This window comes from Neopsephotus bourkii, unplaced genomic scaffold, assembly GCF_033783945.1.
Source record: "Neopsephotus bourkii isolate Nb327-2 ecotype Australia unplaced genomic scaffold, CSIRO-AGI_Nbou_v1 NB_1792, whole genome shotgun sequence".
NCBI lineage: Eukaryota > Metazoa > Chordata > Aves > Psittaciformes > Psittacidae > Neopsephotus > Neopsephotus bourkii.
This window is the reverse complement of record NW_026902266.1, coordinates 6,726,112-6,748,486: the sequence shown is the minus strand read 5'-3', so window position 1 is coordinate 6,748,486 and position 22,375 is coordinate 6,726,112. Positions and strand designations below refer to the sequence as shown.

Here is a 22,375-nt window from a genome sequence, read left to right as displayed (position 1 = left end):
ACATCTAATATCAGCAGAGGCCTGAGAAAGTAAAGACTTTGTACCTTTCAAAAAATGCCTACACTCGCCCAGTAAGTCTTCAGAATTTACACTCTGTTATTAACAGCTACATGTATGATACCTTCTGCAGAACTCATATTCCTTGAACTCCCAAGAAGTCTCCTGGCTAACAAGATTGGGTATCTAGATGCATTTGTATTATATACTGGGTTAGGGAGAGGTTGACCAATCTAGAAACAATGCATTCATTAAGCATTAAAGTTTGTTTTTCAGAGTTTATTTCAACACCAGAGCTTACAAGCAGTTCAGAAATCATTTGGTTGTGAATCTGCTGTCATTACGGAACTGCTGTACTGGGTATGTTATGGTAACTACATAGCAGAGATCCGTCACCTCTATAAAAAGCCACTCCTGTTTCATGAGTAACGGGAGATGCTTACTCCAAACAAAAATGCAAATCAATCCCCTGACTAGATTTGTGAATGCTTAGAAAGATTTTGCTCAAAAGGTAAACATTTTCTATTTCATGTCAGAAAAATAAAAGCTAACAAATACAAGGAAACAGTGAAAGAAAAATTAAATGAGCAGTGAAAAAATACACACCTATCCATTTAAACAAAGGCAACAACATAGTAATGCTGCCAGGGTACTCTGAACTAACAGACTTGAACTGATAACCACTTGAAAACTGATTCCACCTCCTGCTTCTGTTTAGCCATGTACACGTAGCCAGCCAGTAACAGCTTGGCTATGTATTATTCCAGTAGGAGCAACAAAAACAAAAAAAACAAACAAAAAAAGAAAAACCCAACATTAAAATCCTGGCAACTGGCAGACACAAGGAAAAGCAGTTTCCTTCCACTTCAAGCATGGACAGAGTTTCACACAGCAAGTAAGCAACTGCTGTCACTTCTCATTGCTGCTTTTTCTAACCTAACACACAACTTCTCTCCCACCAGTCCGAAGAAGTTTAGAAACATATACACACAAAAAAGAGGAAAAAAAAAAAAAAAAGCTGAAGGAAGAATAATTTCAAATTAAAAAGGTATACATAAAAGGAAGGAAACAGAGAAATGATGTGTGCTACTTTAAATAACAGACATCAAAACAGCACATTAACAGACATACACATTTGTAGAAAGGGTAATGGCATCTATTCCCTAGATGTACATGTGTGGCACCAAAATACAATGCCCTTGTTTTCACCTTTTAGATGTCAGCAGGAACGTTTATTTTCCTCCCTTTCTCCAATTCACCTACATGTCTTTTGGCAACAGTCAGCTGTAAAAAAATTGCCCATCAAAACAGACCATCTTGACAAAAAGGATGAAGCATTAAACACAAACAACCACACCCACACTCCTGGTCAAGTCTCATTTAAAGACTTTCAAAGTTGCTAGAAAGTGAGTGAACACAGCTCTCATTTGAAGTCAGTGAGGAACATTCCAACATATCTTCTGTAGCCACGTATGAAAATCCCACCTACATACCACACTGATTACCCTGGGACACAGCTGCTATTTAAGGGGTAAAGCTGACATCAGAGAAGTGGCTTCCATTGCAGCTACTCCTCACTAACTGCTGTCAATCTGCTCCTTAGCAGCTGCAATGAAGTACACAGCTTTTTCATATCAGCTTCTTGCATGAAAGTTTCTGTTCCAGAGTAATTTTCAAACTAAAATCCAAGGGGAGGTCTTATTACTCTTGTTTAAAAGTAGCTCAGATGCACTTTTAATTGCATTGAAAACGCTTGGTATTTCAAAAACCTGCACATCTATCAGTTGCTACTGATCCAGTTGCAGATCCATGTGGAATTTGACGCCTGCTCAAATCCAGCAAGCTAACTTCAAAACAGCGTAAAGACACCTCTCATGACCAAAACCACCTATGAACATTGATGCAGCTGTGACTTTATTATCTCTGGCCCAGCTCCCTAAAGGTGAGATGAATTTTGGTTTTAAGTGTGTGGCATAAATATAGGATCATTTGGTGGTCACTAACTTTGAAATTTCTGTTTTTACATAAATGAATAAGCATGAACACGTGTTTAAAAATGCAATCTAAAAAGATTATGTAATACAGAACTTAGTTTAAGCAGCAATGCAAAATAATTGCAATATAGCAGCATCTGCAGTTCAGAAAAAAAAAAAAACAAACCTACTGTCTAAAATCCAAACTCCTAACATTGCACTAAACATCTCCAGTTATTCTTAAGACTCCATTTAGCATTTCTCCACCTGTTGAATTCAGTTGTTCAACCCAAGTTTTTCCTGAAAACAAAGTATTTGCACTGAATTTAAGTTTACATTGAGCAGAATATTGCTTGCTAGGAACATCTCTCTAACACACAGTGTAAAACAGAGTTGATAATACCAGATGACATTAAACAAATGGCAACTCTCCACTGCCTAGCAATTAAAACTGATAAGAAGCCTGTGTTCTTCGGGACTTCTTTTCAAGTCTAACAGTAAGCTCTGGAATTGCCAGCCACTGAAGGTTTTTATGACTTTGCTTTTTATGAATGCCTGGCCTAACAGGAGATAAGCACTTTTGTACACTTGGCTGGTGTTTGCCCATGATCAGGACTGTTGACTGGGGGTTTATTGCTGTGAAAGATGCCAACAGCACCCCAAGGACAGACTGGAACATTCCAGCACTTGTCAGAGAGGTGCCAATTTCCCCTTAAACACCACTGAGATTTCACAGAGCCACAGCAGTGCTGATAACAGCTTTAGACTTGGATGCCAGGGGAGAGAGTAGTTGATTGTTCAGCTAGAACAAACAGCCTACAACTTCACTTTAACTTGTGGGTCAGGGAGGAAGAATAGAAACTTACCTATAATACAGTTGTCAGTCAGTCCATAATGCTATTGCATTAACAGATATCCTGGGGTACTGAAAGCAAAGTGCTGTATATATTGTATATAGTGCAGTATTAGGGCAGGGTAAACTCGTAAGTACGGACTGGCTACCTCTTTGTATCATCACTTTACCTCAGAGCCATGAATATTACCACAGTAGTAGATGCTGTAAACACTTACAAGGCATTAAGATCCCTGCCCTAGAAGATTATAATACATAGTGGCAATGCCTACCCAGTTAGGTGTACTGACTACCTCTGTCAGGCTCAGTACTAACTTTGGTCTTCAACACCAGCTAGAACTGCTAGTGCTTACCTCCGCTGAGAAGCCCTGCTCAGACACTTTGCTAGCGCAGGCACAACCCTACACTGTGCAGCTAGCTTTTGGGCCAGAATCAACTCATGTCCTGCCAGTTGGCATAAGTACAGAGTTTGCATGCATGTTCCCTGTACCTTCATGCTTAACACAGTTTTATCCAGCCTGATCTAGTAGTCACAGCTCAATTATAATTGACTTTTAGGTCTAGGAGAGCAGTGGAGACAACTTCTAGAACTATCTGGACTAGTATCAAATTTCTTGGAGATATGAAGTGGAGAGAAAGCTACAGCCAGTAAATCTCATTGTTTCATTCAGGTCCATGGGGTGTTACAGCTAGTCTCTTCCTCTCCTCTTCTTGTAAACAAAGTGACACAAAGCAGCTAATAAAGCTGACTCAGAGGAGTTATGAGGAAGAAGTAAATTCACAGTCAGTCCTTCTTCCTTAGTGTCTAGGCTATTTTTCTCTATTTCATTTCACATGTTCAAGCATTTCAGCACTTTAATATAAAGCAGTCATGTTTACACATTGAGAATGAAAGCATAACATTGTCTGACTTTCCCATGTCTGTTTTCCTTGAATTGCAATAGCAACACTTTCCCTACAAGTATCCTGACAAAAAAAAAAAAAGGCAAAAAAAGAAAAAAGACAGCCAACTTTATTCTTCTCTGTATTTCTCACAAGATACATAAAAGATGGAAAAGCGAAGAACCTTTCCACCACCATGGCCTCTCTTAACTATAGAGGAAACCTACTTATTCAAAGGAGAGCTCAATTACTAAACACCTTTTAAAAGAAATCATGCCCTGTAATACCAGGATTTTTTTTACAAGGTAAAAGGTAAGGTAAGGGCTAATCTCAGTGATCATATGAGATCCAAATTTTACTCTGGTTAATCACTTGCTGTCTATGAGGCACTTTACTCCAATTGATTTAATTTCTGCCTTCAGTTCCTGTCCTAAACTTGCAAGTTTCCTATGGTTGTGGTATTCCACAGCCACTGGTCACTAAAATTCAGAAGAAGACAAAGTATCTTCTACATACCATATGGCTTGAATATTTGGGAGGGGTGGGCGGATGCAAGAAGCAGTACCATATAAAAGGGACAATGACATCTGCTTAACAAATAGATGTGGTGTTCAGGAGAGAGACCACAATTCTAATGAATGCACAGAGCATTTTAGCAAGAAGCATCATCAGATTGCATTTGTTATGGGGCCGGATGAAACCAAAGATACACGTCTGTTATTTTTCTAACACTGCAAGACTGCTTTTCTCCTTTCCTTCTGAAATGGCATTCATCCTGAATCCAGGTGCAACCAGTACATCCAGTGCTAGCGGCAACTGATGGATTGGATCAAGCTCCCTATTACTTGAGTTTTGGATCATTAAATAAACAATTTTAAATGAAGCTGAATCGATTTTTTTTTCTTCCTCTAAACAGGTGGCAATTGAAATATGAGGAGCTCATAAAAACATCCCTTTTAATAGAGGACATATATTTGATCTATGACTCTGATTTAAATAAACAGGAGGCATGACTAATCAATTCTTCTAAAACGTAAGATCACTTAAGGGCAAAACTTGAGTTTAATCTCATGCCTTGAGTTCCTATTTGTAAAAAAGAACACAATGATGGCCTCAATCTCCATTAGAATGACTTTTGAAAACTGCTTGGTAACACTCAGAGTTGTGTACATATATACATGCACACCTAGGCAGACATATTAGCACACAGTCTGGAACATCATGTAGCTTAATTGCACATCAGAGATTTACCTGACAAAGAGCTAGAACAAAAAATCCATTATTATTTCTTTATTCAGTGGCAGTGACAGGAAGTCTGTATTTATTAAATATCTTGATGACATTTTTGCCTTTGCCTCCCTAGGCTTTCATTGGTAAAACTATCAATTCAACATAGGCAAGCACTAGTTAAAAAAAAATAATAAATAAAGCTTCAGCGGGGAGAAGGAGAATGACAAAGTTAAAATCAAACTAATGCTCTTACTTTTCATATTTTTTCTTTACATCAGAAAAAGAAAATAGAACATACATATGTGGATTGCTTTCCCCGAAAAAAAAATACACAGAAAAGAGGTTACTAAGCAGTAATCAGAGCTCTTAGAAACAGAAATTACACATACAATCCAACCACTGTACATACACAAGCACCCCACCATAAGCTGTGTAACGCTGCAGCTTTGTCATATTTGGCAAGTGAACCCATGTGGTGTTACCTCTACTCAAGACACAAGTATATCTGATGAAAGGTTTATCTTTCCTTTCAACTCCTTATCAAAGACAGAATTCAGTGCAAACAAATTCTTGTGGGAAAGTAGGCAAGAGAGTGAAACTTGATGTATAATGTTTTATATTAAAGCCACAAAAAAAAAAACTGCCACAAAGTCATCAAGTAATAACCTCACTGTTTGACAATCAGAGTGCAACAAGCAATTCACATGCGCAAGAAGAGCAAGCATTAACACAGTACAGCTACAACCTTGCACTGCTGCAAAACCTGCAGAATCTGAAAGCCTTGTTTCCTCCCTCATTCTTACAGCATTTTTCTCATTTTTGTGGTTCAAATACATAGTTGTCCAAATAAGACCATGTCATTATAGTAAATAAAAGCTATGAAAATGTGTCTTGAATGACCAGAATTATGAAGGCATACAACTAACATAACTGTTGAAGAGCCAAATGTCTGTGCCTGTCATGCTTTACATACTGTTGAAACTGGGAGCTCAAACTGTTTAGTGCCTGGATGCTGAGTGACCTGCTGACATAGAAAACATCAAGTAAGCAGGTTTATTTTGTGTGAAGTGCTGAGATAGTCCATTATCAATACTTTCTGGGTCACAGATAAGATAACAGCATACATGTTTACTCACACTATGGATATAACAGTACACATTTATTTATTTACTCATTGCCAGGTTTGACTGCATTTCAGCGTCTTCTAAGACAGGAGTGAAAACGAAACAAATCAAATATCCTCAACTAGATGTACTCAGGAATAACATTGTGGGGAAAAATAATTAAGGACTATTTGCTAAAGTTTGTAAAGGACTGATAAAAGCTTCATGCTATAAAATACGAACACCACAGATTCTTAACATGATCAGCACAGGGCATTCTCTTTTTTTGAAGCCATAGGATGAAAGATATTTTCTCCTGTCTGTCTCCTATCTGCTTTGCCTTGTACAGATAATTGGACAGAGGCACTTGAAGGGTGTAAAAATGAGATTAGCTGCAGCAACTATTTCCCACATCTCTTTCAGCTCTTAGTGGGACTGTGGTGCCCTCAAGGGTTATTTTGAAAGAGTCTAGCCAATTCCAGCCCATCAGACAATGCAGTTTTTCTGGGAAGGGTATAGCTGCTGCAGGAACAAACATTCTTTGAAGGTAATCCCTTACTTTGCAGGAGGAAGATAGTTTCACTACAAAGGCTGCAGCCCTTGTTGGACTAGGGATGAGCAAGGGTTCTGTAATCTTTGCAAGCAGTACCATGAACTCTGCTATTAAACCTAGTGTCTGGAGAGAGTCCAGGGAAGTAATGTGATGATTTACATTCTGTTCTCAAACTGTGAGCCAGTTTTTCTTCCCTATCCAACCCATATAAAATTATGTAATATTAACATTTCAATGAAAAAAAAATTAAAAAGTGAAAAAAGTTTATTGTATCCCCAAGACTTGAGGAAGTACATTTGCAGAGGGAACTAGTAACTTCTGACCACTAGAGAGACACATATCCAAGCTAGGGGAAATATTCCTGTGCTAGTTGAAGACTGCTGCCTGGCAGTGAGCAGCCTATTGCAAGCGTTACCCCTCTATGGTCTAAACAGAGGGGATGAGCCTATGTTCTTGCCCAGCCTAGAACACATGCAAGTAAGGAAAGACATACCATTTATTTTTAGAAATCTATAACAAAACTGTTGTTGATAAGGTGAAATATCTGGGTAAATATGTTATGTAACTTCATACATTTACTACAGGAAAGATACAACAGCCATACAGACAAAGCAAACGTTCATCTGGCAAGAAAATTTTAATTGTCCTAATATGGAGCTATGTATACAAGGTTTTGTCTTTACTAGTTGGTCCTTACCTTTCATCTTTAATAGTTCCTCCAACTGGAAAGTAAATACTATTCATACAGTGAAATCAAACATACGGAGATCACTTCCTGCAGAATTACAGATATTCAACAAATGTATTATACTTTTCTATTATTGCAAAAGAAAATGCATGTTCTACTTTTTTCAGGGTGTGTTATAGAAAAGCTGATAGATGATAAACAAGAGCCCAATCTGTTAGGACAAACAAAGAAAGATTTTCTACCATTTCAAGATCTTAGCTCACTAAGAATGGTAGCTTTCTCACCTGAAGTAAGCACTAGTAAAGTAATACAACAAAGCATTTACTTGTTAAATATCCCCAGCAGAAAAAATTACACAAAAGGGATTTTATAGTAAGGAGTAAAACCTTTCAGTTTTCTATTACAAATATGACAGAACTGGACTGTCAAATGACATATCTGTCCATTGACATTAGCAAAACGTGTGACATTTATGTTCCTATTGAAAACTTTAATATGAGATTCAAAGAATCAGGTTCAACATTAGCAGAAGCAGAAGAAACTTTAAAGGATGCAGAAATCCTGTCCTAGATTTATTTTGGTTTTAATTAACATTCTTCATAAAATACTAAAACATCACGTTGATTGTGAAGAATATACGAGAAAAACTATGCAGACCTTCTCTAGGCACAGTGCTAGAGAGACATAAATGGCATCTAACAATTTGCGGTATAGTTTCTTATTTTCAGTAGTTTATAGGTTTCAAAATGATAAAAATGACAAAATTCCAAGGCTGCAGTTTAAGTGCTTGACGCATTCCCTGCATGAACTCCCACACAAAGACACATTCTTTTTTTAAACTCAAAAGAGAATTCAGCTAGTTTTGAGAAAATGTGTTAATTACACCACTGGCAGTTCTGACACTAAGCAGTTCAAAATAAAAACCTGCTTTTGTCATAATGCTTTTCCTAAGCTTTAAGAAATTATTGACTTCCCCTATGCTTGCCTAGTTTTTACTGTAATTTTTCCAGGTTCCAAGTTTTCTGCTGTAAAGTGAGGGTGTTATGGGAGGAAACTGCCATTTAAGAAGTGTGCCTTCGGGGTTTTATAGGTTTTTTCATGGTTGTTCTTGGCTTTTTTTTTTTCCTTTTCTTTTTTTGTTCACCATTTTTGGGGTTGGATTGTTTTTTTGAAGCTCATACACAATACCTACACACTATAATGTGCTTTGCATTCTGTGCAAGTTCTTACAGCTCTCTGAACATAGAAAACAGCCGTTACTTTACTATTCTGTACCATTAGGTAGGGGAAAATTGAAGATGAAAATCCGTGTGTCCTCAAAAACTGATCATGCCAGACAAGGGAAAAGTTCACACCAAGCACCTACCTAGTCCTCTAGATGTGCACTAACTGATGGCCAAAGAAAATTACTTGATTTAGAGAAGCTTTAGAATTTCCTATTTATTTGAAAAGAAAAAAAAGAAAAAAAAAAATCACACTATCTAAAGAGTTAACATTAAGTTTGGCTACTAAAACATTTAACACTTCCTCTGTTATGAAAAAAAAATATTATGTACACAATCACACATATAACTTTCTTGTAGGAGGTAAAATACAGTAGCTGCTATCACAGTAGAAGCTTGCAAATACATGTGCTCTCCCATTATCATTACTGGTGTTACAATGGTTCTCATAGGCTATTATGTCACAATGCATGACTGTATGAGGAGACCAAGCACCTTACCTAAAAACTCACTGATCTACACATTCATCTCCTGTAACTCAGCCTACCCATCAGGTTTATTTGCAACTGGCAATTTTCCAAGGCATTTGAAACTTGTGCTGGACCTCCTGGTGGCAGGCAGAAAACACCTTGCCCCCAACAAGACACTATTTTCCATTCGGAATCAAATGAGCAAGTGTTCACAGCTTTTGTGTTCAGCAACTAATGCACATTAAACTATTAACACACAAAATTAATGAGGTACTGCCAAGCTTAAAGTCAGCAAAGTACTGTGCCTGTGCATAGTTCCCTACAGCATATGTTGGCATCATTGTTTGTAATACGTCCAGTGCTCAGGCATTTGGAGCTCAGCCTAATTAGTTCACTGCAATTGAATCTCAACTCTAGCCTTGATTCAGCAGCAATTAAAGTTTTGAAAGAGGCCTATCTACACAGCTTTGCATGTTTTTTCCCCGGCACTTGAAGAGCCAGAGCAAGGAAGTGTGCCAGAATTGCCCAACCAACCATTTGACAGACACACGGAGACGTGAATACTGCACTTACTGGTTTTCTTAAGTTTATTCATGTGCAACTTTTAAAGGTAGAATAATTATTTTCCTGGAGGAAAGCAAACACCAGAGAAGGATTTGAAATATTATACTGGAAGGATGATAGGAAAAGAGAAAAGGCCTACCCCTCAGGAAAGACTGCCCAAATTTAATACATTTGTAACTTTTACGTGTGCATTCCATTGAGTTGTTTCTCCACTGTACACAACCTGTCTCCACTAACCATTAGTGTCCAGGAGTTTACAGCCTTCTACTTCCATCAGTCATTTGGAAACCTAAACATCAGTATAATCACGAAGTCTCTTTGCCCCCACAGAATTTCCTCCCTTTATGGAGCTTTTGTGCCTACCTGCAGACCATAGGTCAAGATGACACTCAAGTTTTTTCCAAGTATCCAACCATATCGTGCTATGAATTTCAGAACAGAAATCAAATTTTTGTAATTACTGCTAGAAATGTTGTGTGCCTTCAAAAGGCATTTTAACTAGAAGATACCCAGCTTTTCACCTTCCTTCCCTTTCAACAATAAAAACACATTTCCACAATCATTGTCATGCAGCAATCATTTCATGGGATGAATGATGTAAAGATGACTGTTTAGTCAAAGTGACTTCCAGGCATTATCTACTGCCTACACTCAGAGAGAGAAATGGGTACTCCTCCTGATCTGTAACTATGCTGTCACTCCTGAAATCTTGGCACAGATTTGAATAGGTCTCAGCCACAGAACAGCTAGACAGTCCTCAACAAAAATGACACTTCTGTCAAGTTACAGGTAGAGAAACGTGGCAGAAGGCAAGAGCGAAAAGCTGTATACTGGCCAACCCAAATACTATCTCAATCACACAAGTCCCAAATATGCACCTTCATGCAATATTGTAGCTAAGGGGCTGCACTGTGGCATGCAGCAGGGAAGGATGAAGCAGCAAGACCTTTAAATCACTTCTCCATCTTACCTGCATCCCAAATTTGACAAGACTCAAAACTCCTATGTCTGGCTGATCAGCAAACAGGGCTGATCCTGAAACAGCAACTTCTAAACATTAGCACGCTATCTTACATGTACAACTAGCTACAATAATGGGACAGGAAAAAGGTCTTCCCTCCTCCCTGGGCATATGTAAAGTTTGCTTTCTAATCAGTTTTTATCTCAGATAAAATTCTTACCAAACCCAGTAATCCATACACAGTGCTAGGTTGCAAAGATGTCCACTTTACTGCAAATCAAAATGCTAGACTAGGGAGTAGGGCTGGGGGTGAGAGGGAAGCTACAAATACCATCTTATTTCCACTTCATTTTTCCCAGTTGTAGTTCTTAAGCGTGTGTGCAACCTCAAAGATCTATATAAATTTTATATACAGCACTGCACAGCTGTAACACACCACGCTCTTGAACATGTGAAGGGACAAAGTGGCAGATTCCTAGTATTGCAATTGTATCTAACACAAAGAGATGAGAACATTGGAATAAAATAATACCAAAAAAAACCTCACTAAATGCTGGTTGCAAGCAATAGGAGCTCAGAGACAAAAGTCATACAGAAATAAAACAAACATTTGTTTATATCAGCCTCTGCATGACAATAAGCAAAATCTCTCTCTCTAACATGCCAAAACAAGGGGGCCAATTCAACCTCAACTAAACTACCTCTGTCTTGACAGGCCAAAGATAAACCTGGATCATCCTGCAATTGACTACAGCAGAAAGAATATGACTGTATCAAATTATTTTTCTTTCCTTCCACTTAGGAAATCCATGCTTATTTTGGAAGATTTAAATATCATTTTTAAAACAGAAGTAATAATCCAAAAGCCTAGCTCCAAGCCACAAAGATCTCTCAATACCCTAATGTTTGTATCCAAAACATAGTACTTTGTATGCTTTGCCTCTTTTTTTTTTTTTCCCCACTCCGTTTACTCAAATTGAAAGAAAACTTCGTCACATGTGAGTACAAGCACACAGTAATTATTTTATGGATCTTTTTTCTTCCCCAACACTTTATACACCAAGTACTTACCAGCAGGTTTGGAAGCATGTTTGCAGTACATTTGAAAACGTGACAAAAATGGGATTTTAAATTTGAGTTATGCACCTTCCTCGTAGTATTGCATGTAGTTACATACATGTATTGCATGTAAACACCACGTTGCCTTTAATAATTGATTACTCTAAGTCCTGATACACAAGCAACTAGAATGTTCTATCTACCCTTGCTTCTTATCTTTGCATGTGTACACACACAGCCACACTTCTGAGAGTTTGCCTGCTTCTAGAGACCAGTCTCCCAAATCTGAATCACTAGCCACTTCAAGCTTATGTAAACATCTTGGGGTTCAAACAAACTTGGTGACAATCACTGCTGATTAAACCAAAAGTACACAAAGGCAAAGTAAATTGAACCAGGTACACGCATGCAAGATAAGATAGAAGCTGATTATCCTGCATGGCAACAAAAGAAAGCTGCCATATCGGAACAGACCAATGCTCCGTCAGTTTCCAAATTGTTCCTTCCAGTAATGGCCAACACTTCAAAGAACATGCAGCGTATACTGCCAGAAATCATTATTTGCCATACTGAGAACAAGAGAAATCACCAGAAAGCTCATAACTTCAGTTTCTTCAGGCACATTTTAAGATGTTTTATTTTAAACTCCTTAAAGAGGGTGGTAAGAAGCTCTTCCCTCATGCACTTAAATCTAATTATTTATTTTTTTTAATATCTGAAGACTTCACTTATTCTTTACAGCCATTTCCCACACTGGGACAGAGCCTCAGGATTTCAGCAGACCACTATGAGTTAAAAATTAAAGCTTCTTTTTTCCCTCCACCTCTCTTCACACAGCCTGAAAACTTGACTCGTTAAGGCCACAGAACATTTCACCTCTCAAAGCCACTATGCCAAGGTGCACTACCATGGTGTGATAAGATGCCCTAGCTCTGAAGGTCGTTGAGAACAGTGGCACTCAGTCATTTCCTCACCTCTGACAGCGAAGGGGGGTTTGGTGGCTCTCACAGTACATTACCATACATGCAGCCATACCACAGGGCAATCTCTTGCATAAAAAATATAAGTTTCCAAGCAACCACCAGTTGTGTTTGCAGAAGCCACACATGTAAATCTTCAGCTATCTAGCATAACTCACTTGCACTGGTAGTGAATTAGGTGTACATATACTATATACGTCATATAATGAAGTTTAATACAAGACTGTTTTTTGAGTAGTGAATTAATAACCAATTCCTCATTCCTTCTCACCACAGAGACTATTCTCACAGCCTATAAATATCTAATATAATGAGGTACAATTCATTTCTTATTCTACTCACTTGAGATGTTTCTGCTCTGGGTCTGAGCAAATAAGACAAATGTCAGAAAAGACCTATACAGAGTTCAATTGATTTAATCAGCAACTGTGATATACAATTATCCTGGAAGATTAAAAACATCAACAAGAGTGAAAGCATATACATTTTTATACTGCTGTACAAGATAACCAGATCCATCCTTTAGCTCAAACAATCCACAAGGAGCTTTGTAGAAGACCAAAACACACAGCAATCTAAACAATATGAAACAAAGATAACAGTGTAGAATCTGTGGATTAAAGCTAGGTATTCAAATTCCCTTTTCTAAGCATTACAATACAAAACTAAGGAAAATCAGTTCTTAATGCAAGTTCTTAGCTGTTAGTATTCCAGATACCACTGGCTAAGATTCCTGAGCAGGAAAAGGGTGTGACAGGTAATCAGTAGATGTAGCTCTTATCGCTCAATAAACAGTGTTTCAACAACCAGCCAGAGATACAGGTCCAGAATAAGTAACACTGATTATACCAAGAGTTGTTCCTAAACTTAATCATTTCAGAGTATAATTAAGAACATAGCCACACACTCCACACAACCGAGAACAGTGAAACAGATAGAATATGAAGAAGCCAGTAGTGCTTGTTGCTCCCATCTTTGGACTAGATCTTGGCCAGGACCCTCTACTCAGCTTTAGTCTTTATACCCTGATTTAGCACCACTCCTGTTCCCTTTCCTTCCCCTCAGCATCTAAAACAGTGAGTGCGACCTCCCAGGCAGCTGAAAGCCCCCGAGGTAGCCAGCAGAGGGAGTCATGAACAGGCAACAGGCAAACGATACCAATCTCTTCAGCTCATTTTGGCAGGAGAGAGCCATCAAGGTCCTTGCACGTGACAAGGTAAAACCCAGCTTAGTTCTCTATGAATGTGTTTGTATATTGACAAAAGAATCAAGTTACTTCCTCCAGTGGGTGAGAAGTGCGTGTATAACAGTGTGCGTGTGGGGGGGAGTGGGTGGGGGGTGTGTCTTAACAACTCCCGAGTCTTTTTAGCTCTGCAGCTGGTCACCTGTAACCAATTCCTTGCAAAAAGCTAGCAAACCACAGACAAAAATCAGGTCCCATGCCTCCTCCAGAGTAGAAACTAAGATACAGCAGCTTCTCTGAATCAGACAAACTGTCTGGCTTGTCAGTTCATTTTCATAACGAACTTCTGCTTTGTAACAACTATTTATCTACCAGTACTCGGTGTCTGGCTAGCAGGGGCTGGACTCAAAGACAGTATTCTTTGGTGCAGCACAAACTAAGGATCCTATGAAGTTGCTTTGGGAGCTCAGAAACAAAACAGTTGGAAAGGTATAGACCAAAGATCAGAAACCTAAAATATTGAACAGGCAAAAATGTGCAGGCTTATCTAGAACAGAAATAAGAAGTTGGGATGGCCAAGAACAATATAGACTCCCTCTGCTGGTAGAAATCAGAGTGGGGCTGCCTAAAAACACACACAGGGTACTTCTGTCTCTTCAGAGTCCTAAGAGAAGGAATTTGCACAATGCTTAGTGAGAGGCTTGAGAATATTTAGTGCCACTGTCATTCACCATTGCATCACAACAGCTCTTCTGGAAAGAGGGGAAATGCTGGGGCTAATACTTACACCATACATAAGTGTTTGTACTGGGGGGAGAGACAGGCTATGACTTCCTGTACAATCTCCTTCCTAAAGCAGAAGTACAAAACCTTAATTCGTGCACTGCTAATATCTGGGGAGGGAAGAAGTTAAAATTCAGGCTAGACTCTTAGCTAAATAAAGAGACCTAGCAGCTCTTTTTCTAGGATTTTCCTAAGCACAGTGTTAAGATACTGAATGAAATTTACTTTCTCTTTTATATGTAATTTGAGACACCTGAAAGAGGTCAGAAATCATAAAAGATGGCTGCCGAAAACACCTTTTTGGAGGGAAAAAAGAAAAAAAAACCCAACAAAAAAACACCACCACCAACAAAAACCTCCTATTCCTAAAAGTGGTTTACATTGTTCAACCACAACTATTAGACACTTTATCATTATGGCCATTAGCTGTTTTGTCATCTAATAGCATTCTCATAGCACTAAAGAGAACGGAGCCCACAATTATCTCAGCAGCTGCACACAGTCATCTCACAATTAAAATATATTCAGATGTTTTCCCTCTACTAAAATTATGTTGGCACCACTTACCTGACTACATACAGACTCCAGAATCCTTAAATGTGGAATATAAGCATACAATCCTGAATTAACTTAAAATAATACTTAGAATTTAAAATCAGACTACAATAATTAGATCATGAAAACTGTTTTTTTATCAAAGTCTTTTGTCTTAGGATTTTAACCATAGTGTCTTTACCTCCAGCTGTTGTAATCAACATGTATATGTAGTGTATAAATATACAAATTTGTGCATAAATATTCACATATTTGTGCATGCACACAATAAAGAGACATCACCACCCTCCCTGACCTTATTACCTACTTTAACATATGTAAATTGCTCAAAGGTCATGCAAGCCTTCCACAACATCCTGATTAAAAAGTACGGATTTCTCTCAAAGACACACGTGGAGATCCTTGTGCAACAGAGATCTCTCACATGCTGGCTCAGGGTGTCCACAGCCCTCCATAGAGAATATTATACCCAAAGTAGTTTTTAATTTCAAAGTTAGTTTCATTGCCCGCAGCTAATGTGGCTTTAACATCCTCCAAATGTTGTCATCCTCCTTCCTGTTTAAAAATAACAGTGATGGCATTCATACCCAATAGGACAAGGAGTTTGAACAAGGCGCAATAAAAAAGCCAAGGAAAAGGAGCTTCACCTGTCTCTTGAGCTCTTCCAACAGGGCTGCAACACTGTAAACACTACACCTATTCAGTCAGAAACAGATGCTGTGCAGTAAGCTGAGAAACTGGGAGTCACTGCAGTAAAAATTACTAAAGAACAGAAACAGTTATCCACTTCATTTCCACACTCAGGATTAACAATTTATTTCAATTCCCAGGCTAACATTCCTGACGCCAGCTCCTGCTTTACCTGATATACCCAAGAGCTCCTGAACTGAAATACAGAATTTCTGTTTAAAATAAGAGAAACTTTCCCTCAGAGCATAACCGTCTGTTGTTGTGCTTCACTCCTGTGAAAAAAAACAAACCACCTCAGAGAACTGTATCTGCCAAACGTTCAGAGCCTTCAGCACCGGGTTGCTCCTCTGCGGCTGAGGGGACCACCGGGGCTACCGACCCCAAGGGGGTTGGAGGGAAGGGGAACGGCGGCAGCGGCCAGCTCACACCCCGGGAGCCTCTCGCACCAATGGCCCTGCCAGGACGCGGATTCCCCGCTCCGGGCAGCCGCGGCTGACAGCACTAGCCGCTGTAACGGGAGCGCGGCGTGGAGCAGGTGGGCCGGGCGGGGAGCGGGGCGAGTACTCACACGGTGAAGTGGTACACGAAGCACTTCCAGCCAGTGGGCCGCTCCAAGAAGTTGTAGACCCTGCCTTGGATACTGCTGCGGCTCAGCAGCGGCTTGCGGAGACTGTAGATGGAGACGCGGGGGTCGAGGCTGACAGGGGGCCGCGGGCAGTCGGCGCTCACCACCACCACCTCGCTCCTCAGGCGCAGCGGTCGCTCCCGCTCCGGCTCTGAGCTGCAGCCCGCCGGCGGCTGCCCGCCCTGGGCGGCGGAGAGCGGGGCGTAGTGGGCGTTAGAGGTGCTCTCGGTCAGCTCCAGTGCCGAGGACTTCTTGCTGAGTGTCATGCTGCCTTTCCTGGTCAGCGACAGCCGGCCCAGGCTCCGGCTTTTCTGCTCGCCCGGGGGAGAGCTGGAGGACATAGCTGGGGCAGCTCAGGGAAACCGGGCGTGCACGGCGACTTCAGTGCTGAGCTGCGCTGCCCCAAGGAGCTGCGGACCGGCTCTGGGAACCCTCACCCGCCGCCGCCGCTAGCCCGCCCCCTCCGGGGCGGCTCCTGGCCTGGAAAGGTGAGGGGAAGCCGCTGAGCGGGCAGACCGACCAGGCCTGCAGTCCTGATGCTGCCCGCCGGGAGGCGCTGCGGGCGCGGCGCTATCTCAGTAGGAGAGCTGCGCGTCCCCTCAGTTTCGGGCTCTGTATAGAGCTTTTGGGGACACTCCTGCCCCAGCCCTGGAGAGCGCGGGCCGGACAGCAAGCCCTGATAAAGGCTAGACACCCTCTGCATGTCAGGCGTCTCTCCTCATTGCTGGCTGCGACGTGTTTCGTCTATCCCCCTGTCACCAGCATAGCTAAGTGGAGGTTGCCTGAGCTGCAGGAGGTGATAGAGCAGGGACCAGGGGGAAGCACACCAGCTCTCCAGAAGCCCATCAAGGTTTCCCGCATTCTCAGTCCACTTGGAAGCTGTGGGAAGCAAATGCTCCAGTTAAGTGTTGCCTGGGCCTGTGTCCTGTCAAGCTCTTGAGCCCCTAGGGTACAACCCCTTCTCTCAGTTTTAGGACCTCCACAGCTTTCAGGGCTGGTTGCTTTGTCGCTTTTTGCAGAATTTCAGCATTTGGGACTTGGGATCCTCCAGGAGGCTCTTTTTAACATGAGTAACAGTAAGGGCCTTGGCCAACAGGCGCTGCAGTCCCTGGTGTTACTGTAACATAAGGCAGCAGAGAGCTGAGTAATTGGACAAACTAGAACACAGTAAATATAGTTCTTCAAACTTGCATCTTCTAGAAGCCTGGTCTCACCAAGACCAAAAACATTCTGGTTTTGTGGAAGGGTATGTGTGCTTGACGGTTATTTTATATAACAAATAAAATAACACAATAACATATATATAATATATATAAAATAGCATATATATAATATATATAAAATAACAAAATAGCACAAATAAAATAACAAGTTATTTTGAGGGCTTTGAATCACTTTCCTGTGTAGTGGAGTATCTCATGACTGACTTAACTGTGGTGTGAATCGATTTGTCATGGGGTTTTGCACCAATTAGTTAACAGTTTCTATTCCCAGAGAAAAAAGAGGAGGGTGCTCTTTGATCTGGAGTGCTGGTTTGTTGTTGGTTTGTCGTTTTTTTCTTCTAGCCCAAAATAGAAAAGAACTAGTGAGAGCTATGTTGAGTTCATGGTTGATACTGGTACTTGAACAAGAATGCTGTGGGAAGATAAGGTGCTAAATAAAGTTAAACAAAAACAACCCTGCTAATTGCAGTTCCATTCAAATGTCAGGCTGCACATACATTTGGGGAACTGGGCAAGATCCTTCAGTAGTGTAAACAAGCAAGCCTGTGGGCTCTTGTAAACTACTTAGTTACACTTGCGAAAGACCTGGCTCCTTTATTAGGAATACAAAATCAGAACTGTTAAAAAGAGAATTTGCAAAACTTGTTTCTAAACCAGCAACATAAAAACTAGGCTTTCCCCCCCCCCTCCACCAGAGCAAGAATAAGCTAGCTTAATAAAACCAGCATTTGTAAGGGAACTTTTCCTGCATCTGTTCAAAATAGAGTCAGGATTCTCTATTTCGAGAAATTGTTATTTCTTGCAATAAGCCTGCAAGAAAAACGGCTAATAGAAGAATGTTATTGCTACCCTTGAAGGCTCCCTGTTTTGAGGACTAGTCTGATAAAGTCTTGAGATCAAAATTAACAAATGTATCTCTTTATATAAGCGTTCCACTTTGTTTTAAAGACCAACATGTTGTTTGGATTATATAGGACCATATTCTGCAGCTAGTTGCAAAACATAATTTACAGACTTCAGCAAAACAAGAGGCTGGATGTTCTTATGCACATTATGTTGTTCTTCAAAAACTGTTTTCAGAGTCTTTAAAAAAATAATATTGTGGCATTATGTTGTTGTGTATCCATTGATTAGCAGAGATCAGAAACCCCAATATATCTGAACCTAAGAAAATTAAAATTTTGCAGTACTTACGCAATTTCCTTCCAAACAAAAGTTTAAAAGGTGTTAGGTACTTAAATAGCTAACCAGGGAAGAAAATTGTTAAGTATTAAATTTGTTTCTCAGTGTTTAATGAGAAACTGTTCCAAGAAACCCAAGTTTCTTTCAATAATTTTCTCACTGCAAATAAATTCTCAAATCTATTCCATAGTCCAATATATTGAACTGTTATTCAGGTCATAAATATTTTCATAATTTTTTGCTTTAGACTTCTAACGTTGGCTAAATCTTTCAAAGAATCATCACAAATACAGGAATTTAAAAATTCCTTTTTTAGTTTGTTCCTGATGAATAATGACATTTATTTTATGTAAGGAAAATAATTTTGTTAGAGGATTCCCAGCTAGCTCATGTTAATGAATACTAAAACATCTGTGTGGCACAGGTGAAGGCAAGAGCATACCTAAGTGTCAAATACATAGTACTTAGTGATGAGAATCCAGGGAATAATTATCTTTAATATATACTAAGTTACCAAAACTGTATAACAATTTGCAACATTTTCAAGGTGAATACAGCATAGTAATGGCAATTTCTGGTTTTTCCCTTCAGAAGTAGCCATGTCTTCATATCAATCATGCTCATTTTACAAACAACAGGATTATTTAAGTCAAAGAATAGAAAAAAAAAAACCCCAGAGATTACAATGTATACATGAAAGAGCTAAAAATGGGAAAAGGAGGCAGATGAGTGTTAAAATATGTTTATGGAGCCATGTAGCCAGGCTTTGACAGTGAAGGGAGTAGGAAAATATGTTGGATAAAGAGTATATAGGTTTAAAATATTAAGATGGAACTACTACACTGAATTGTTTCTTAGAACAATAATAATTTGGTCTATTTTGAGTATATACAGAACTGTAGCAAAATTGATAATGATATTTGTTATCTCACAGTTTAAAAGTACTGTTTTAAATTTTTATGTCTTTAAGAGGATTTGGATTCTAGAAATGAGATGTCATAAGTCACTAAAGTATAATGATAACATGCCAGCAAAGCTGACGGTAAAGCTTCCAATTCTAGTAATTTAATCGGAGCTGGACTAGTAAACCATTTCTGCCATTGGGCTCCAGTAGATCAGAAATGTTTGTACCAGTTTGGAGTTGTGTTTCTCTTATCTGGTACCAAATTATGACCAGTATTATGCATGCATTGTCAGATATGCTCATTATGTGCTGTATTTTATGTGCCTGCTATAGTATCATGTAAGATCGTGCTGCTAAACCACCTCTGAATGTTTACAAGCTGGAATTGCTGCAGATAGTTATAAAGAGACACCTTGATCTTACATGTGATTTACTTCCCTGAGGAAACTAAGACTCAAACAAACAGTAAGTATCTGAGTGTTCTCTGTCTTCTGAAGGCCTTTAACACGTACATTACAATTACAGGTAGCAGGAGTTCTTCACTGGCATGGAAATCAACTTGTTTGCTGTTTCCTTTGGGGGGATGGTTTTTGTTTGTTTTTTAAATGCCACTATCCACTTCTGCCCAGCTATAGTAGGCAACATGTTGAAGAACTTTTTTCAAGGAGGGGTTAGAAAGAGTTGTTTTGTCTTGATTTTTTTATTATTTTTCTTGAATTAGAGCAAATATTTTGTTGCATTCCGTTTACTGGAGAGTCCACAGTTTAATCAAGTCAGTTGTTCATTTTAAAAATACAGCCAGTGCTGAAAGTAAATGCAGTTCAGTCCTGAACTGAGAATAAAGTCCTAGATTTTTTATACGTATTCATATAGCAGTAACTGTATGACAATAATTTTTTTAAATAGTCACAATCAATTAAAAAGTCCTATTCACAGAGGCATGTTGTTACATTAAAAATATTCCTGTTAAAAACTGCAGATCAATAAGCTGCAAAGCAACTGAGTAAATCCACCTCATACACAATGAAAAGCTTGAAAACACAGTAACATGTTGAACAAATAAACCTCAGCCTTATGGTTCAAAGCAGAGACAAGGAAAGTGGAAAGAGATTATTTTTTTTTTGCTTCATTTTTCAATCCTGGGAAGAACATGGCGTAGCCATTTCAGTGGCAAGGCAGGGAGATATGTATCATCAAATTGCAGTTAAGAACAGTTTTCTGAGTACCTACACATATTTTCACTGAACACCTTGGTAATCTTATTTTCCATTCTTTAGCTGATCACAATCTGTTAATAAACAATGGTTATGCTTTTATGCTAGCATAACTTTAGGTTTTAAATTTAAGCAAAATCTTTGTTCCTGGCTTTTGAATACATTTATACTTCTTTGGTATAAATCCAGCAGATTTACCCTGATAACAGACCTTGCTAGTCAAAAGTTAGAACACCAGTAGAAACTCCAGATATGGAGAGTGAAATGTACTTGAAATTGCAGTATGCCCCCAAAGCCTGACCATTAAGATAGAGTACTTATAATGTGCAGTAATAACTTTGTCCTTCTCCATTAGTGCTTTGTGGTCTTATAGCTGTATGGCCAGGGAGAATCCTCAGGTTAGTTTTGCTCACCTTTTCCTTCAAGTGAATTTATTCCCATTTCCTTGATCAGGAAGATCCACAGTTACTGTGTCATTGCTCTACCTGCAATTTAGGCATCTATTAACCACTGCTGTTTAGACTTTCTCTGAGTCAACAAAAGCAGTAGCACCATCAAGAATTTCCAGGGTAAGAAAGTCTAAAGAAAGCAACACCTTTGACACACATTCAAAAAGCACAACAGTACAGTGCTGCTAACTGGAACAACTGCTGCATAGAAAGGCACAGGAGATGTTCATCCTTCAGAATTAAAGATTACAGCAGCCTAGCTGACAGGCAAAACACGACCCAGACCTTACACTCAAATTATTTCCTGAAAACTGGACAATATAGCTGTATCCCTTCTGAAATGCTGTCTTCAGTGGCATCTGTAGTGTCTGTCTACAGATAGAACAGGACAAACAAAACTTGCACAAACAAGAAGAAACACATGTGCCTCCTCCTCTTGAAATATATTAACACTGCAGGAGCAACCTAACAATTCAGAAGTTGATCAGTTGTGAAGTCAGAGAACACATTAATGAAATTAGTTCACAAAAAAGAGTAATCACTGCCAAAAAAAAATAAACTTTTAAAAGGTGTTTATGCAATCTGCTCTTCTATCAGTCTCTTTCAAGACAAATGGGACAGACAGAAACAGCAGATAACTTTCTATTCAGAAAGTTTAAACTGGCTTTTAATTTTCACCTCTTTCTGTTGGTTGGATTATTTTTAACTGTGGATGTAGTAAGTTTAGGAATCTAGTTAGCAGAGAGAAGCAACATTGCACAAGATAGTGGTACACACCAGATATCTGGAGTTTGGAGGTTACCCAGTACAGCAGCTGACAATCCTGATTAACACTGTCTGTTTGAATGTTGTCTTACTGCATGGCTATATCTACATTTATAATCATTTTTTACATTGTTTCATAGGTTTTTAAACAATATTGGTGCTGTTCTGAGTGAATGCTATGCTCTATCAATGCTCAGGTTTTAAGTCCTGAAGTTTCAAGAAAGGTTCTGAGCATATATCTGGAGTTTTGGCACACAAACTATTTT

The 22,375-nt window shown here is 39.3% G+C and overlaps 2 protein-coding genes across 6 annotated transcripts in view; both read right to left on the bottom strand.

The window, feature by feature from the left end:
- The window catches only part of KCNQ1 (potassium voltage-gated channel subfamily Q member 1), a 404,325-nt gene that overhangs the window by 345,962 nt on the left and 35,988 nt on the right, over positions 1-22,375 (bottom strand). For 3 of the 5 annotated variants that reach the window (XM_061342448.1, XM_061342450.1, XM_061342449.1), the window contains exon 1: positions 16,316-16,845. The exons of 1 other annotated variant lie outside the window; for it this stretch is intronic. In XM_061342448.1, the coding sequence (XP_061198432.1) occupies positions 16,316-16,713 (398 nt within the window). In that variant the 5' untranslated portion in view covers positions 16,714-16,845. Of the gene's footprint in view, positions 1-16,315; positions 16,846-22,375 lie in introns of those variants that run through there. One more of the 5 variants, XM_061342451.1, reaches the window with a different exon arrangement.
- Positions 19,759-22,375, bottom strand: part of CD81 (CD81 molecule) — a 108,418-nt gene continuing 105,801 nt past the window's right edge. Inside the window, exon 7 of the mRNA XM_061342486.1 lies at positions 19,759-19,821. Within this exon, the coding sequence (XP_061198470.1) occupies positions 19,774-19,821 (48 nt within the window). The 3' untranslated portion in view covers positions 19,759-19,773. The remainder of the gene's footprint in view (positions 19,822-22,375) is intronic.